This window comes from Paroedura picta, chromosome 16 (genome assembly GCF_049243985.1).
Source record: "Paroedura picta isolate Pp20150507F chromosome 16, Ppicta_v3.0, whole genome shotgun sequence".
Classification (NCBI taxonomy): domain Eukaryota; kingdom Metazoa; phylum Chordata; class Lepidosauria; order Squamata; family Gekkonidae; genus Paroedura; species Paroedura picta.
This window is the reverse complement of record NC_135384.1, coordinates 30519873-30537245: the sequence shown is the minus strand read 5'-3', so window position 1 is coordinate 30537245 and position 17373 is coordinate 30519873. Positions and strand designations below refer to the sequence as shown.

The following is a 17373-nucleotide window of genomic DNA, read 5'->3' as shown; positions in this document are numbered from 1 at the left end:
GAAAAGGGCCGAGGGAAAGGGAGAGTAGGGTGAGATGCCACCAGAGGCAGCGGAGGCATCCGTAACGCTTCCCCAGGTGCCGGCATCGGCTGCCCTCCTGCTCCCTAGAGCCCCACCCCGGCGCCCTCACCTTTGGGCCGTTTGCAGATCCAGTCCAGGTGAGCCCCGCACTCCAGGGGCATCCACTGCAGAGAGGCCAGGTCCAGCACGGCACAGTTGCGGATATCGTCACCGTCATGGTTGCTGCGGTCAAAGTTGTGGTAAGAAAACTGGGAGGCAAAGAACAACAAGCGGGGGTCAGTCAGTTTGGGGTCCGACGGAGGCCCCCGAGGCCAAAGGCCGCTTGCTCAGCCAGCCTTTCTCCGGGGGTCAGGTGCTCCCACTCAGCACCGTGACCTGATTTCAGCAGCGAGGAAACCGGTCTACGGAGTTACAGCCACGCCCCATCCCTAAGTCCAGTTTCTGCTTACAGAATGAGAGTGTTCCCTGCGATGTCCCACGAAGAGCATTATGCTCTGCCAGTTCTCACTGGCTGGTGGTCCCTGGCCCAGAGGAGGTTTGCCCAGCCTCAGGGTCAGGGCCTTTTTGGTGAAACGAGCTCCCAGAAGAGACGCGGGCCCTGTCGGAGCTCACAGGTTTTGCAGGGACATTTGGTTAAGGCCAGGCCCCCAGGAACATCTAGGACCACCCCCACCCCCCCAGATGAGTGGTATACTCCCTGTCTCATTTCTACGGCAGAACATGGCAGGATCTAGTTGAAAAGATGAGTGCCCGCCTGGAGCCACCTGCAGAGCCCCTAAGCGAAGAAGACTTTCCTCAAAACAGCCAGGAAAACGATGCCCACAGAATGGAACAAGACGGCATCGCAGAGAGAGGGAGAGAGCGATGCTCACCAGGCGGCACACCGAACAGGATGGCGTAATATGGTGGCACTTTTGTAACCTGCTGCCCATTTCGCCTGCCCTCGCCGCCCACCGCTCACCCCAAGTCCGTCACTCCACTGCCAGCTCCTCTCAGTCCCGGGCGCCCGGCGGTTCAGGCCGATCCAGAACCAGTGCTGCTCGTGGATCTCAGGTTCCGATTCCCTGGAGGGGTCACAAGGTAGATCTGCCATTTCTAACTCACGAGGTCAGCACAGCTTTGCTTTTGTGATTCCGGAGCCCCAGCCGTGGCGGAGCTTCTAGACGCCGTCTCTCTCCTTTCCCCTCACGTGTCCTCAGGGCTTCCTTTCCTTCCTTGGGACATCTGGTCCTTCCACAACTGGGCTCAGGGTATGAGGGTGGCAGAGTAAACTTGGGCACCAAACAAATATTTCTTGACAGAATCCTCCTCCACTCCTCCCCCTCCCCATGCAGCCAGCTGAGTGACCTTAGGCTAGTCACAGTTCTCTCAGAGCTCTCATCCTCACCTCCCCCTCACAGGTTGTCTGTTCTGGGGAAGGCAACTGGAAGCCACTTCGAGACTCCTTTGGGTACTGAAAAGTACCAAAAAAAAAAAAACCCAGCTCTTCTCTTTTCAATTAATTTTTGTGTTTTATTTTAGTACATTTTGATTCAAAGGGTGCTCTTTGGGGGGCTAATGTGGATTCGTTGCTATCACAGTTTTACTGGTGGCACATTAAAAGCACACGGATGCCTGCATGTAAACACAGGCGAATGTGGACAGACGTCTGCAGGAGGGGGGGGGGGGCGCAGAAACACACGTCCTGCTCCTCACCCAAAGATCTTGTTGAGCGTGTTGGCCACAAAGTGCTCCTCCTCATAGCTACCGAGGCTCAGAAGCTGCGCTTTCATGTCCTGGCAGAACAGGTGGGCTGTGATCCAGTTTTTCTTCTCTTGCAGTTGGTCATAATGGAAAACCTGCCCAAGAAGAAGGGAGAAAGGTGGCTCTTTTGCCCGCTGCAGTTCTCCCCAGCCCCCACCCCAATGGCCACCAGCAGCAGGCGGCTGACCCTGGCCGGCCCCGACAGCCCATGCCAACAACGGGGGTTTCGAGAGCCTTCTTTCCCCTTAGCAGCACTGCAAAGGAAGACCCGAAAGGCAGAACTCTGCCCAAAAGCAGGCCTAGACCAGCTGGCTTCAGGGGCAAGATCAGCTTCTCTCATTCATTTGAGCACTCAGGGCAGACGATCCAAATATTTCCAAAAAAAGCCGCCAGGCAGCCTAAGACAGCTAAGAAGCAATGTCACAGGACCACGATGACAGGATGGGAGAGTGGCACCACGAGACGTGCAGAGAGCGTTCCTGAGACCCTCGGGGAGACCCAGGCTGTGCTGGCCTGAAGGAGCAGACCAAGGTGGGGCCCAGGGGCACCTGTAGGACCCACAACGTTTTAGTCTGGGTCTACGTTTTCATGTGCCCAAGGTCAGGCTGGGTATTGCTTTGTTTTTTAAAGTCAGTCTCTTTCTTCTCAGGTCTTTTGGACCCAAACAAATGTGGGATTTCCCAAAAATCCCAGTACTGGAATCTGATATTTTTTGGAAATACTTAATTTTTTTGGAGGAAAAAGCCCAACTTTTTATGTGTGCACAATCCTAGTTCTAAGTTGAGTATAGGAATGCAGATCCCCTGGAATAGTAGCTCCTCTCCAGGCTAAGGAGAGAAGATCCCCTGGAGAAAATGGCCCCAGATGGCCTTAGCCTCCACTCCGGACCCCCCTGCCCCAGATCCTGCCCACCCACCTTGTAGCAGTGCCTCATCTTGGGGCTGGTGCTCCACTCCGGAGGGCAGGAGCCGGTGAGGCTGGGGGTGGGGAGGGGGGCAGGAAGTTCCGGGTTCACCGGCGTCCCCAGGTTCTGCCGGCAGATGTATTTGGCCCGGAAAGTCGTGCAGTTCTTCACTTCCCACAGGCCCATGGCGCTCCCTGTAGCCAAGGCGATGCAGCCCCCTTGACTATAATCTGGAAAGCTCATGGGAAGGGGGGGGAGAGAATACACCAGAGAGAGAGTTTAAGCCAAAGCAAAAGCTTGGCAGAATCACCAGACACTCTGGTCCCAGTCTCAAGCCGTCCTCAACGTTCACCCTTCCATGCCAGGGCACCTCCCTCAGTCAAGGGAAGCCACGCCGTCCTACTCCTGGGAAAGCAAGGGCCAACCAGGAGTCCTGCTGCCGCCCTCCTCCATCCAGGCCATCCGTGGGCATCCAGGAGACACAGAAAGTGCTGCACCACAGCAGACACACCCACCCACCCTGTCCTCCGGCAAGGCACAGACCCCTGGACCCTGCACCCAAGGAGGCCCTGCTCAACACAGGTGACCTTTTCTCCTCACACGATTTTGCACACCATTCAACTCCAATCACGTTGTTTGCATTTAGACCATAAAACATTAAAACAGAACATAAAATAATACAGATGGGTCTCAGCCATAGGCTTGGCGGAAGAGCTCCGTCTTGCAGGCCCCGCAGAACTCTGCAAGTTCCATGAGGGCCCTGACCTCTCTGGGGAGCTCATTCCACCCAGCAGGAACCAGGGCGGACAACAAGGCCCTGGCTCTGGCTGAGGCCAAGCAAACTTCCCCGGGGCCACCAACCGACTGGCACTTGCCGATCCAAGAGCCCCCTGAGGGACGTATTCAGATAGAAGCCCCTTGGGTATGCCGGGCCCAGCCCATGCAAGACCTCATCTGAACATTGCAGAACTGGAGTTGGAAGCAGATCTAAAGCACCTGAGAGACACGTCTCTTGGTCCAGCCACACCCCCTGAGAGCCAATTTCCTGAGCCCTGGGCCCAGCTGCAGCAGCCAGCAAAGAGAAATCGCGCCTGCTGAGTAAAACCCAGAGGGAAAGCAGGCAGAACTGCCTTCCCGCAGGTGGGGCCTGGGGAACCCCGGGCGGTACAATAGAGATCTGTTCCACGGGAGGAAAGGGCTGGCTTATGCCTGGCGTTTACACCCTGCTGAAGTTCGTCCCCTGACAGGCTACCGGCCCAGTCGCCAGGCTTTTCCCCGCCTGGAGTGGGCAGCCCAAAAAGAAGGAGAGGCACCAGCCTGCGCAAATGGGGGGGGGGGGGTGAATGCCCCCTGAGCTGTGAGCGCAGGACCCCCCTCCTCGCCCGAAGTTCCCAGGCACAGACGCAAACGGCCTGTACCTGGCTGGTCACGATTCCAGTGGGTGTAGGTGACTTCATCGCCACTCAGCCAGCGGAAGGAGCCTGTCTCGTTGATGTCCTGCAGTGCCGTCCAGAAGTGCTCGTCCTCCCAGCTGTAGATGAGGCTGTTCACGTAGGCCTGCTCGAACCTGGTCCGGGAAGAGGAGAGGAAAGCGTTGGCTGGCCCCTCACCACACCCTCCGCACCGCCTTCTTTCCTCCGTGAGCCGGAGCCATTTTGCACCCGAGGGCCTCTGCTCCGGTCAGAGACAAGCAAAAGGCAGGGCCGGTGTGTCCACGGAGCATGTTTTACGGGCCCCGCACTTGCAGGGGCCTTGCGCGGTGCCTCTCCTCCGCCGTGGATCAGGGCCACAGCCTCTCTCCTCCCGCCTGCTCCCTCTTGGAGGGACACCCTTTCAACTGCAGGGAGCCCCTTTCCCCCCTCTCTGGCCGCTGCCACCACAACTATGCTCTGGTTGGGCCCCGCAAATCCATAAATGGACTCTGGAGCGACAGCCTCTGCAAGCCCCTAGACACCCCCCCCCCCGCTGCTGGCCAAAGGCCCAGGGCCCCGTGCAGGTTTGCTGCCGAGAGCATCCAAGAGACCCGCCGGAGACCCTGCTGCTCGAGGGGCTTTGCACGCACCTGTTGGTGATGGTGAGTAGAGTCGCCCCGTAGTCCATGCAGATCTTACGAGCTTCCGCATACTTGACGTGCTCGTCCCCCAGCCAATAGCAAGACGGGGTGTGCCATTTCCAGCCCTGCAAAGAAAGCAAGAGGGAAGAAACCCCACCCAATCAGACGCTCGCCACGGCTTGCACGAGTGAGCCGTTGCACCTCGGAGGTAGAACCAGCAAGGATTCTACTTGGGGAAGGTTTCATCCCACTTGGCTTCAGCTTGGCTTCTTTGTTTTGCACCTTCCGAATCTTTAGGCCTCTAAATAAAACAAATACCTTTATCCCACTCTACTGTGGCAGCTGCTTAGGCAGGCTCTGTTCTCCGGGAGGGAAACTCTAATCAGTCTGCTTTAGAGCAAACTGAGCCCATGAGGAGGAGCTCTAGGGGCAACTGTTAGCTTTCCTACCTCAGAGGACTGGTCTCCTGCCAAGGGGGACTCCTCCTTTGTGGGTACGGGGCAGAAGCAGGCACTACTGGTGACTCTCCATCTCCGTTCTGCCCTTTCTCAAGACTTAACTCCGTTAACATTGACCAAGAGGGCGATAATGCCAATAATTTATTATACAGAGATTGTGATCAACTAAGGAGATCATCCCAAGAATCTAGTAAACCATCACAAACTGGACTCTGGAAAAGAGGCTACTGTCAGAACAGAACATGGGGAAATGTTTCAGACAAGGGCTCGTTTTATTTATGGTTGGGTGTGGAAGACGGAGAAATGAAGGGATTTGCCGGGAAGGCCGTCGGTTCCTTTGAAATGTGGCACTGGAGAGGAGCCTCAGGGAGACCCGGGACCCCCAAAAAGACAAACAGGGGGGCTGTAAGACAGACCAAGCCTAGAAGCTGACAGGACGGCCGGCAGACCGAATTGGAATCGCTTAATTTACATTTAATTTCTTTTTTAAAGAGTGGTGATCCGAATCAGAAGTCCTGATAAAATAAAATAAAAACTCTCTATAAAAAAAAAGAAGTCCTTCGTGCTGTAAAAGAAAACAGAGAGATCATCTTCCGCTCACCATGGGCCTGGACCTCCATGGATTCTTCCTGGGCCAAACATCATGGATTTCTTCTCTTTTTTTGGAGAAACAAACTAAATAACCGGGGGCTGGGCATGACCGGAGCATCACGGCTGGCATTCAGACCGCATTACTTCCCAAAGAATCTCATGAGCGGCTCGCAGAAGTGGACCAGCTTCCTTCCCCTGCCTTTTCTAGACTGCCTGCCCATCTAAACTAACTTTGGTTTAGTTTCCAAAGCCTCAGCAGAAAACCACAGTGACTTCAAGGCTGAGAGAGACGGAAAAGCGCTTCGAGGCATTCTGAAAAAGGACACTGGTCCCCCCCCCACTCCCCCCCCCTGGCCAGCCGCCAGCTCTTGATCAGAGGCTCTTTCAGGAGAGGATGCACAATCTGCCCTTGTGCAAGGGAGCTCCAATGCAGCCGCCGCGGCTTGCATAACTCCGGCCTTGTTGCTGTTGGAACCTCTTCGAAGCCGGACACACAACAGGGGCTGTTCACTGCTGAGGCAGCACAGGGATGCCCAGGGCTTCTTCTGAAGGCCGCCGCAGCGTCCACGGCTCTCAAGCAGCACGTGAGGGCAGGCCGCGGTCAAGGCCTCGAGCGCCTGCTCCGTCCGAAGGGGCAGATGCATGGAAAGCAACCCAGAAGCATCCCTCCTCACAAACAGGGTGAGGACCTCTTCCCCGCACAGCCATCCCGCACTGGCCTGGTCTGGAGTAGTTTCCAGACAGGAACCTTCTAGCCCAGCCCAGCCCCCAGCCCCCCAACCCACCCCGCTGAATCTGCCACCTCAAACTTCTGAAACTGCTGGAAGGGAGTGGTCAAGAAACCGCCCTCCCTCCCTCCCCGTCTCTTTCCCCAAGGGCCCACGGAGGCATTTCCGAACGACCAGGTGCGGGATCGAGGGCATGTGAGGGAGGGGAGGCTCTGGCAGAGGCTGGCTCCTGCATTCCTGCCTCCCACCCCCCACTCCACACGGCGTGAGCTTTGCCAGCGGCCGGGGAGGGGCTCCTAGCAGATGCTCCGGCAGCCGAAGGAAGAGATCCCGGAGGCAGCTCAGCCTGCTGGACGGCCGCTATGCTTGCGCCGGGAGTTTGGCAGCCGACTCTCCAGGGGCAATTTTGCTTGGAGGGAGCTGGCGTCTGCACCCTGCCACTGGCCGAACGGGCCCACGGCCAACTGGTCTGCAGCAGAGAACACGAGCTGGGCGAGACGGCTGAAGGGATGCTGGCAAGGGCAGGGGAGGGGGGCCCTTGAGCGGGACCCTTTTGCGCTGCCTGGAAGGACGGCATGCATCCGCTCCGCTGCTCGAGCAGGAGGGTTCGCGCCATGCCAAAAACACCCCCATGGCTGCTGCATCGCAAGACATGCAGGCTGCTCCTGCCGGGCTCAGCAGACCAGAAACACAGCGGGCAAATGACCACAGGCACCTGCCACAAACATCCGGTCCCACTGGAGGCCACGAGCAGGGATGGAGGAGACAGACGACAGGCAGGCAGGCAGAGAGAGCCGTGTGCAGACACACTTCAGAGAAGCTCCCGCTCCAGCTCCTGCCCAGGGCGATGGGCCAGCTGGTCCCCCTCAAACTCCTGCCCCCCCCCCAAACCGAAGCAACACAGCCAGACCCAACGGAGAGTGCAAAACGTCCGGCAACGGGCGCAGGGGCACAACGAGCGCTTCCCCTCCCACACGCAGGCAGAAGGGACCCAGGAGGGACCTCCGGCCGCCAAGCACAGAGGCCAGCGGGACCCTCTCTCTTCTTCCTTCTCTCACAGAGGGACGGGGAACGGGACAGTCCGCCTTGTCAGACAGGAGCAATTTCCAGCCCAAAGCTGAGGCGGGCAGCTTTCGAAGACAGGCAGGGAACGGGCACATTTCCCCACAGAAAAATCACTCCTGCGGACACCACTCCCTTGGACCCTCCCCCTGGGTGGGGACAACCAACCGAGTGCCTTGTGAACAATTGTCTGCCCCTCCCCTTATTTACTTGGGGAGAGGGGCTGTCATCTGTTCGCACTGCTACCGAGCACCTCTTTTTCCTGCACACTTCGAAATGCCCCCCCCCCAGAGAACAGCCTCCTTTCCCAGAGGGACAGCGGAGCCCTTCCAGGGGGCCAAGAAGCCAGGCCATCCTTCCCCCCCCCCTTCCTCCCCTGCCTGATTCACATCTACACAATTCCTAGTCTCAGTGACAATCGCTGGTGCCGGCAACAGTTTGAGCAGAGTTTCTGAAAGGCTCTGCTGGGTTTTAATGCTAATGGATTTTATTGTTATTTTATTATGGTGTTCACCGGCCCAAGACAGCAAGTCCAAGAAGGGCAAAATCTAAATCAATCAATCAGGGCTCTTATTTTTCGCGCTCCCCTGCCCCCTGCTGTCTTTGCCCTGCCCTTTTGTGTGTGCCACCATGAGGGTCTCTACCTTTCTGCAGCCGTGGTCCTCATCTTCTCTGCCCGCAGTCACGCGGCCCTTCTTCTTGCAGACGGAGGGCAAGGTCTGGTTGCAAGGGCTGTCGTTCCACCGCCCTTCCTAGACAGGGGATCGCAGGACACATTGAAGGGACAGGCGGTGGCCTCCACGGGCACATTTCTGCTCTCGCAAGACAAAGGCACAAAGGCCTGGCTATAAAGAACCCAGGTGGGCTCTCTCCTCCAGAGCTCTCAGGAACAGAGGTAGTTTCCAACTCAAGGGCCTTTTACGCACTGGTGTTTTCCTTTGCTTTCCCGGTGCATTCCTGTTGGGTTTTCTTTTTCATTGTGCTTATCATCCTGCTTTCACTGCAGTTCCCCCCAGGAACACTAGAGGGTCATGCCACGGAGGCAGGCCATGACAATCCGCCTCCGAACATCCCATGCCTGGATGCCAGACAATATTAGGGTCCCCTGGCTACTTGACATACTCTAAAAAAGGATAATAATAACAACAACAACAACCCTTGCAGAGCGCATGGACACAAGTTCTCAAAAGTGTATCCCCTGCCGATGCTGGGACTCTCCTCAACACATACCGGTCCCCAGATTGTGACACAGTCCTCCAGGTTGTCCCTGAAATTGTTGGGCTCAAAGGGGTGCCAGAAGGTGAACTTCACCGGGGTGCCATCAGACCACTCAAAGTTCATCTGCAGGCGGAGATCGTTCAGGCCAATCCAGAGTTCCTCAACATCTGCCACAGCAAGGCAAAACTTCCGGTCAGCAACTCCATCCCTAACCAAGGAGCCCCACCCCCCAAGGCTATGTTGTTTTGAATTATAGTAAAAAATAACGTTTTTTTGAAATGTCAAGTGTAGCTTTGTAGAATGTGAAGCCTATTATTATTATTATTATTATTATTATTATTATTATTATTATTATTATTATTATATTCGATTTATTGCCCGCCACTCCCTTGCGGCTTGGAAAGAAGAAGCATAAAATGCAGCATCCAGCGCAGGAATCTGTAGATGAATAGGAAAAGAGGGAGGGGAAAGAACAGGATGTTCCCAGCCCAAGCAATCCAGGACTGGTTTAAGATTCTCTGACAAGACAACCTCTGAAAGGGAAGCTGATGTTCTGTAGCTGAAAGGGTCCCTTAGAAATATGCTTAATTAGGTCTTTAGGGGTCATTAAAACCTTAATTGGAAATTTTTAAGCCTTTTGTGAAATATATTGGGTTGATTTTCCTTTTTACCTGCTCTCTCAAGGGGGAGAACACAGAGTCAGTCGATCTCCCTCCCACCTAGAAACCCTTAAGAGGAGAATAAAGCAGTCGATCTCCCTCTCGTATCCTGCCCAAGAAACACCAGACGAATCTCCTGACTCAGACCTGGCTCACCTTGCTTGATTTGCTTGGTCACAAACTCCAGTTCCGGGAGGGTGTGGATGCTCACCAGGTCCCCCTCGTTCCGTAAACAGATCTTTTTGGCATCCGGCCAGGTCTTCTTTTCGCTGATCAGTCGGTAGCAGTTAGACTGGAAAGGCTGCCAGCCGGGATCACAGTCGACCTTCGTCTCCAACCACGAATCGACTACGATGAGTTAACAGAACTCAGAAATGTCATGGGAGCCGGTAGGCTGTAACTGCAGGCTCACACTCAGAAGCCCAGAAAAGTGAAAGCCGCTGACCCGCCACTAACAGACTGAATTGATAGCAACCCCCCCCCCCGCCCCCAGGGTTGCTGGTCCCGAGTTTCAGGGCTCTCATAAAGTGAGGGAAATCACCCCCTGCCAAACAGGCAAGAAGTAAACAAGGTATTACTTTGTCTCTCAAAATTGACATAGGCACATTGGTGATGTCATGGGGGCAATGCTCTGGTTTAGGGCAAAACTCTATGGTAAGAAACCAATTATACCATAGAGTTTTGCCCAAAACAACACTGTGCCACTCCTGACGTCACCAATGTGCCTACATCACATCCGGGTGACATAGCAACACTGTGTTCACTTTCGGCTTCTTCCCTCCCCGTTCCCGGAGTGGTACCCCCCCCAGCAGCCTGTCTGATGGACCCTGCAACCCAAACACCCTCTGTCCCCGCCCAAGAGCATCCGAATATATGAGGAACCAAAACCACCAAATGAAAACCTGCGTTCAGAACCCTGGTCAGTTCCTTCGGATCCAAACACAAAGCTCCCTCCTCCTGCCCCCCTCTCTGGTTTGCCCTCCTGGTGGGGGCAGCTTCAGCCCTGTAAAGGGGGTCTCACCCCCCCCCACGAGGAGGAAGGGAGCTCTTGCCCCACTTCGCTGCAGGTACCTGCCAGGTGTGTATTCAGGGTGGCGTTTGTTTTCTTCTTGCAGATGTAAGGCAGAGCGATGCTGCAGTCCCGATTTTGCCACCCCCCTGACGATTCACTTCGAATCACCCCACAGTTCTCTTCTTGGGGGTTGTCTGGCTGACCTACAAAGAGAAGCAGGGTTGGCGCTGGGGGTGGCGGAGGGGAGGCTGCCCCCTTCTAAACGGGAAACCGCAAGCTGAGGATGGCAGGCAGCCCGAGGCCGGAGGGATGGATCACCTCGGCCCACTTCAAGGAGGCTTCAGGCGTGGTTCGGGGACCGAGGCAGGCCTGGTTGCTCTGTCAGGCCGCTTTCGCCAGGAGGGCAAACAGGGTGCGGGAAGCCTAGTAGGTCTTCCAGACTCCTCGGCAGCCTTCAACCCCACAGGGCCCCTCCCTCGGCTTCGGAGAACAGAGCTCTGCGGCTTCCGTTCCAGCTCTGGGAAGGGGTGAGCACTGACCCGCCTCCAATGCTCTCCATCGCACACCCCATCCCTGGGAGGGCATTCAGGGACAGGGAGCATGGCCGCACACACACACACACACACACACACACACCCCTGCTGACGGCTCACAACATTCCCAGCTAGTCCCCCCCCTTCCCTCACAGCGAGAGGCAGTTTTTCCAAGAAGAAGAAGAAGTTGTTTCTTTATACCCCACTTTTCACTGTCCGAAGGAGGCTCAAGCCCTTCCTCACAACAGGGGCTGGGAGAGCTCTTAAGAGAACGGCTCTGTGAGAACAGCCCCAAGAGAACGATGAGATACTGAGGGAATCAGAAGAAGGGGCAGGGGGGATTTCTACGTCCATCCCTTAAGGACACTTTTGAAGGTCCCCTTGGCCTTTATCATAAAGACCACAGTTAAGAATTCCTGCTTCATTGCAGAGGCCGTGAAAGAGCGGGGTCCCCGTGTATGAGAACGCACCCACGATCTTGCCTTGTTGACCACAGCCAACAATCCCCCCCCCCGCGCCCTGCCGTACCGTTCTCCCAGCTGAGGAACTTCAAGGGGGAGTTGTCGGACCACTGCCAGCCCCCGTTTAGGTCCAGATCGTTGAGCCCAATCCAGAGGGTGGAACTGTAGCCCGTCAGCAGCCCTGGCAGAGAGAGGGCGAGCAGGAGAAGGCCGCGGTGTCAGTCTCCACGTCTTTGTGCCGTGATGTTGCCCCCAAAGCGGCACTCGGGCTGCCCCCCCTCCGTGCCAAGGTCTCCCCCAGGACCCACAACCCTTTTGCAAGAGGGTCAGAAATCCTAACCTTTGCCGAGAGGAGGCTCTCCCTCTGGGTCTCCCGAGTGATCCCAGGACTGGAACCTGAATTCCTCCCCGTGGCTTTCTGGCCCCCTTGGGCAGCCGGGAGCCCCTCTAGGCCCCGCCCGGTTGCCACCCACCGGTCAGAGGAGCAAACGCGGCAGAGGCCAAAGGGCTCCTAAGGGCCAGCCCCCTTCCCTGCTCAGCCCCAGGCTCACCGTTGATGTAGGTCTGCTCGTAGACCTCCGTGATGCTCAGCAGGCTGGCCCCTTGCTGCTCACAGCTCCTCCCGGCCTCCTGCCAGGACAGCGTGGACTGGAAGTTGAACTGGTAGCAGCTGCCGGTGAGGTGGTCCCGATCCCAGAACGTATCACAGTCACTGCCTGCAAAGGACGGGCATGGAAAGGGAGTTACCGGGGAGCCAAGAACACCCTTGTGTCTCCTTGTGACTTCACCAGCGCCAGCCACTGAGAAACGCCGGACATAGAATGTGAGCGTCACTCCCAACATCCCTGCCTCCCGGTGTCGTCTTCGGGTCCTGCTTTCTTCAGGCTCCTTGTAAGCTCCTCCCACCCCCTGCCAGGCGGACCAACAGAGCTAGCAACCCGAGACGGGAACGTTGCTGGTGGCTGAAGAGCAAAGGAAAAGAGTCCCGGAGGAAGCAGCCTCGGAAGGAGCAACAAGGAGGCTCGGGAAGCAAGCTACGCTGGGTCCCCTTGGGAAGGAGAGGCTGCGTGGGACAGGACCGTTCTGCAGGCCACACCCCTGAAAGCCAAGCGGTCAAGAGGGAAATGGGGAGCGCCTCCCACAGGGGCAGCCACAGAAGATGGGGTCCCCCCAGCCCAGTGGACGTGTGCTTCGGTTAAATTCCCCAACCACCGCCGGGGATCACAATTCTGCCCCCCCCCCACCCAGCAGCAACTTACTCTTAATGGGGCAGAAGCCCCACCTCTCGTCTTTGCCGTAATCCTGCGTTGTGGCGCACCAGAGGTGGCCGTCTTCACGGCCCATGCTGGTGCAGCCGTAGAACCAAAGGTTGTCGTACTTGAAGGGCAGCGTGCAGGGCTTCCCGTGGGAGTTGCCTTGGATGGTGTAAATTTCTGCCGAGGAGAGAGAAGGCAGAATGACACCCCCTCTCCTCTACTGTCCTTTGAGCAAAAGGCTGGGCGGCCCGCAGACTAACGAAATAAGCACCCCACTCCTGCACCAAATCGCGCATCCACAGGTGGTGAGTTCCACAGTGTGGCGATTGCTCCGATTAGGCAAATGTGCTGCTATCTGCTTGTTCTGCACCAACCAGCCCTCATTGTGAGCCCAGGGCTAGTCTGGCTGCCTGCCGGCTCTTCTGGTTCACCAGGAAAGGCCCACCCGCTTCACTTTGCTTTCTGCACTCAGCCTCAGCTGGGGCCCCCAAGGAGTTCCCGGCCACACTCTGGACCTGTTGCAATTTCTGGAGCAAAGAAGACGGAAGGCCCGTGTAGAGCCAGTCATAGTAATCAAGCCTGAAGTTGGCCGACACATGACATGACGGATCACTTTGGCCAGGTGCTCCAGAGCCAGATGAGGCGCCAGTAGCCTAGCTTGGCAAAGGCAGAAAACGCCAGCTGCACTTCTCTCCTAACTTGAGTTTCCCCATTTTGGAGGCGTCAAAGATCACGCCCAGCTTCCTGGTCATCTGTGCAGTGGAAAGCTGCATTCCGCCCAGGCTGGCCCTTTCCTGCCCAGCCACAGGACATCTGTCTCTGAGGGGTTCAGCTTCAGATGGCTTCCTCTGAGCCACTCCACCACCACCTCCAGACACCTCTCCGATGAGCTCGGGGGGCATCCGGCCGACCATCCATCAGCATACTGATGACACCCAAGCCCAAAACTCCAGACCAGTTGGGTGAGAGGGTGCACAAGGACACGGAATAAGGTCGGGGAGAGGATCACACCCTGTGAAACCCTGCACTGGAGTTGACAGCAATGCGACTGATTCTTCCCGATGGCAACCCTCTGCGTGTTTTACCAGAATATGGCTTGGAGCACAGATTGTCTTCTTGGCCGTACATCTTCCACTGGCCCCTGCGTGCCTGGTCAGCCCTCTCTGCCGAGGAAGAAGACCCGTTGTTCCCCAGCCTGGGGTTCAAATACTGAGCCAGCTGGTCCCCGAGGGTCCGGCAGTTCCACCGCATGTTGATGGGCTCCTGATCGCACTCGTAGGTGGCCAGCTGGTGGGTCGATGTGCTGCCGTTGGCAGATTTCCAGAAGACCCCCAAGCACTTCATGTCCCCGATGTTGAAGAGGCGGCTCCGAGAGACCCATTTCCACTTCTGAGCCGGAGCGCTGGTGTTGCAGGTCTTGGAGATCTTCACCAGGGAGTCTTTGGCCTCCAAGCAACCAGGCAGCTCACTGTTGTAGATGAGAAATACCCCAAGTTCTGCCAAAGGGAAAAGCCAAGTGAGTGTCCACAGGGAAAGCTGGATCACATTTATTTATAATTATCATTAATTATTTCCCGCCCCATCTTCTGAGCTGTGGTGGCGGATTACCTCATAACAGAATCCCCTATACAAATAAATATACAGATAAAACATAAAAATCCTGAATTGTTGCAATAAAAATCTAAATATACATTGCCTAAATCTTGAGCTTGTTGGAAGAGAAGGTGAGAGAAGGTGGGAGGATCTTAGCAGCCCCGACTGACATCCAGATTCGGGCCTTGGCAGGGAGGCTGGCAGAATTCAGGCCTTCTTCTGGGGGCTGCTCCATCTGGCCGGCCCATTCACGGTTCCACAGGGCCCAGATCTCTTTGGGAAGAGCATTCTACCAGGCATGGTTGAGGCCAACTAAATCTCCTTGGGGCCAGGGATCCTGAGCACGTTTTGCTTTCTGCACCCTAAAACTCTGTGGGGGATGGCCCTGCGGGTACACTGGCCCCAGACTGTTGGGGCTGTAAAGATCCTGACCAAAACTCTGAATCTGATTCGGTCTCCAATCTCGAGACGGCACAGGTCCCCATTGAGACCCGTGCAGCTGCATTCTGGACCAGCATTCTGGGAGTTCTTGAAGCAGCTTCAAAGGTAGCCCTGCCGGTTGCAATAATCCTGCCGGGAGGCCAGTGGCTGGGTTGGATGTCGTCCCTGGCGGGCAGGGTGAAAGGCACAGGTGTGTCATGCAGCCAGGAGATCGCAAGATGGACTGGCTGCCAGGCAAGAGTCCTCCGGGGGGGGGGGTTGCCACTGCCTGCCCTGGGGTGCCTTGGAGGTTGCCCTTCCGAGCACTGACCAGGGACGACCCGACTGCACGAGGGAGTCTGTCCGTCCATTGGGGGAGGATGAGACGCCTGCTTTAAGAAAACCTTTCCTCTCAAACCCCCCGCTGAGTTCGCCATCTGAGGGGGAGAGTTTGGCCTTGCGGTCGGCCGGGGCTCTGACTGGAGCCAGGCTGCTACCACGGCTCTCGGATTCGGGGGGGGGGGGCTTCCCGGTCCCCCAACACCTCCATTGTTTTCAGACCGAATGGCCAGGATCCCTTTCTGCTCTGGGGCGGGTGGTTTCCTGAGCCGCCAGCCACGAGGGGGGGGCGAGGAGGAGTTGCTCCCCGGCAGCCAAATGTTCCTGGCAAGTCCAAGGAAGTGTCAGCCCGACCAGGATTTCTCCACGTTCCCGGCAAGGCAGCTTTGGAAACCACAGGAAGCTGCCCAGACAAGAGAAAATTTTTGCTTAGGATCAAAAAAGATCAGTTTACTCTGAAAACAGGCAGCAGGGTAGAAAATTACAGCCTGCAAGAGAGTTTTGAAAATTAAGGCCTCTGTGGGGTTCAGGGAAGGGCAGCAAAATCCCTCTCTTCGGCTGGCGTTGCTGGGAACCTGCTGATCCTGCCTCCAACCTCTGCAGCAAGCCCCCCCCCCCCGCTCCAAAACAACCCCATGCGGGGCTCCTGCACGGTGGATGCAGCTGGAGCTGAGGAGGCCAGGCCCGGGCAGACCAGCGTTGCGTGCAGAGGCAGGCAGGCAGGCAGGCAGGAAGGCAGGCAGGCAGGCAGGACCACCCCGGCCCATGGCTGGCCTTGGAGGCCCTGCGGGAGCGTCTGGGCTGCACTTCCCACCGGCACCAGGCACGGGGAATGGATCGGCCGCCTCAGCCCTGATCTCCCCAGGAACTCCTTGGCCCCTGGCATCGAGCTCTGGGACTCACAGACCCTGAGATTCTCCAGCCCTTGACCTCTCTCCAGCCCCTCAGGCTGACCCAACTCTTCTGACACCCTTCCTGACAACAACAGCCGTGGCAAACCCACAACAACCCACGGCAAACACCGATTTAGCTCCGCGGTCTTCCTTGGCCCAGCTGCTCCTCCGGCTAGTTCCCGTCTCTGGAGGTATTTAAAGAAAAGATGACTGTTTCTCTCGCTGCTCTCAAATTCCCTCCCTGCCCGTGCCCATTAGCCCTCTTTCTGCCAGCCTTCCCTGCCGCCTCCTCCTCCTGCTCCCTCCACTGGGGCAGACCCTGGGGGGCATTGCTGGAGACCTGCCCTTGCCCACCGGGAAGCCCACTGTGCCTGGGTGGCAAGGAGCCCCTGCCCCCTGCAAGAAGGAGACAGCCAGCAGGGCCTGGTCCCAGCACTAGCCAGGGGGGCTTCTGTCCGCTGACTTGTGGGCCGCACAGTTAAGCAAGCCGTAGCGGCATCCGGGCCCTGAGAGGTTTGCACCCCACCCTGCCACAGAGGCTCACATCAGTCCTTCGCTCTCAGCCCAAGCCCCTCACAGGGCTGTTGTGACGAAAAAATGGAGGAGGACAGAATACCGCTGGAAGCCGTTTTATGTTCCCTTCGAGGAGAAAAGGAGGGCATGAATCGGAGAGGAGGAGTCAGCCGCTTGGCTTCCCTTTCTCTCTTGGTGGGAGCAAAGCCAGCCGAGGCGAGGAGGAACAGCAAGAGGCTAGCAAGGAGGAGAAAAAGAAGCAGAGTCACTCCCCGGAGGAGCCTTCCCTTCCTCTCCCCACAACAGGCACCCCCTGTGAGGGAGGGAAGGCTGAGAGAGCCCTGGTGTTACTGCTCTGTGAGAGCAGCACTATCAGGGCTGTGACTAGCCCAAGGTCACCCACCTGGCTGAATGTGGAGGAGGAGTGGGGAATCAAAACAGGCATTCCAGATCAGAGGCTGCCGCTCTCAACCCCTGCACCAAGCTAAGGGGGCAAAATGCAGGCCCTGCCCTTCAGAGCGTGGTTAACTGAAAAACAAGAGCCCTGCTCCCATCCAGCACAACACGGAAACAAGCAGGCCCACGAGAAGCACCAGTAGCTTCCCCCACCCCAAAGAGCCCCCCCCCACCTCAAGAGCCCTGCAGTTTAGGAAAGGAGGGGGCAACGTTTGGGCTATTCAACCGGCAACACCACGGCCAAGAGTGGCTGGTTGCAAAAAGGACGCATTCCTCATCGGCACTCAGGCATGCGGCCTGTGGGGGAGACCCCCGAGACCCCCTCCGGCCGGAGGAGAGAAACAGGGAACAGCCCTGGAAAGCCAGGCGAGAAGTCTGGGGCGGGTGGAGGGGGGGGGTCTCTCCCTGTCTCCCAGGCTTTGCCACGAGATCAGAACTGGGCTCCGAGAAGCTGGGGGAG

The 17373-nt window shown here is 57.1% G+C and overlaps 1 protein-coding gene across 1 annotated transcript in view; it reads right to left on the bottom strand.

Annotated features, from left to right (window-relative positions):
• MRC2 (mannose receptor C-type 2) overlaps positions 1 to 17373 on the bottom strand; it is a 32305-nt gene that overhangs the window by 12624 nt on the left and 2308 nt on the right. Inside the window, exons 2-15 of the mRNA XM_077313816.1 lie at positions 13785 to 14195; positions 12703 to 12876; positions 11995 to 12159; positions 11511 to 11624; positions 10509 to 10652; positions 9594 to 9785; positions 8791 to 8945; positions 8205 to 8312; positions 4731 to 4846; positions 4087 to 4235; positions 2681 to 2898; positions 1717 to 1859; positions 983 to 1085; positions 131 to 269 (exon numbers count right to left, since the gene is read on the bottom strand). Of these exons, the coding sequence (XP_077169931.1) occupies positions 131 to 269; positions 983 to 1085; positions 1717 to 1859; positions 2681 to 2898; positions 4087 to 4235; positions 4731 to 4846; positions 8205 to 8312; positions 8791 to 8945; positions 9594 to 9785; positions 10509 to 10652; positions 11511 to 11624; positions 11995 to 12159; positions 12703 to 12876; positions 13785 to 14195 (2331 nt within the window). The remainder of the gene's footprint in view (positions 1 to 130; positions 270 to 982; positions 1086 to 1716; positions 1860 to 2680; positions 2899 to 4086; positions 4236 to 4730; positions 4847 to 8204; positions 8313 to 8790; positions 8946 to 9593; positions 9786 to 10508; positions 10653 to 11510; positions 11625 to 11994; positions 12160 to 12702; positions 12877 to 13784; positions 14196 to 17373) is intronic.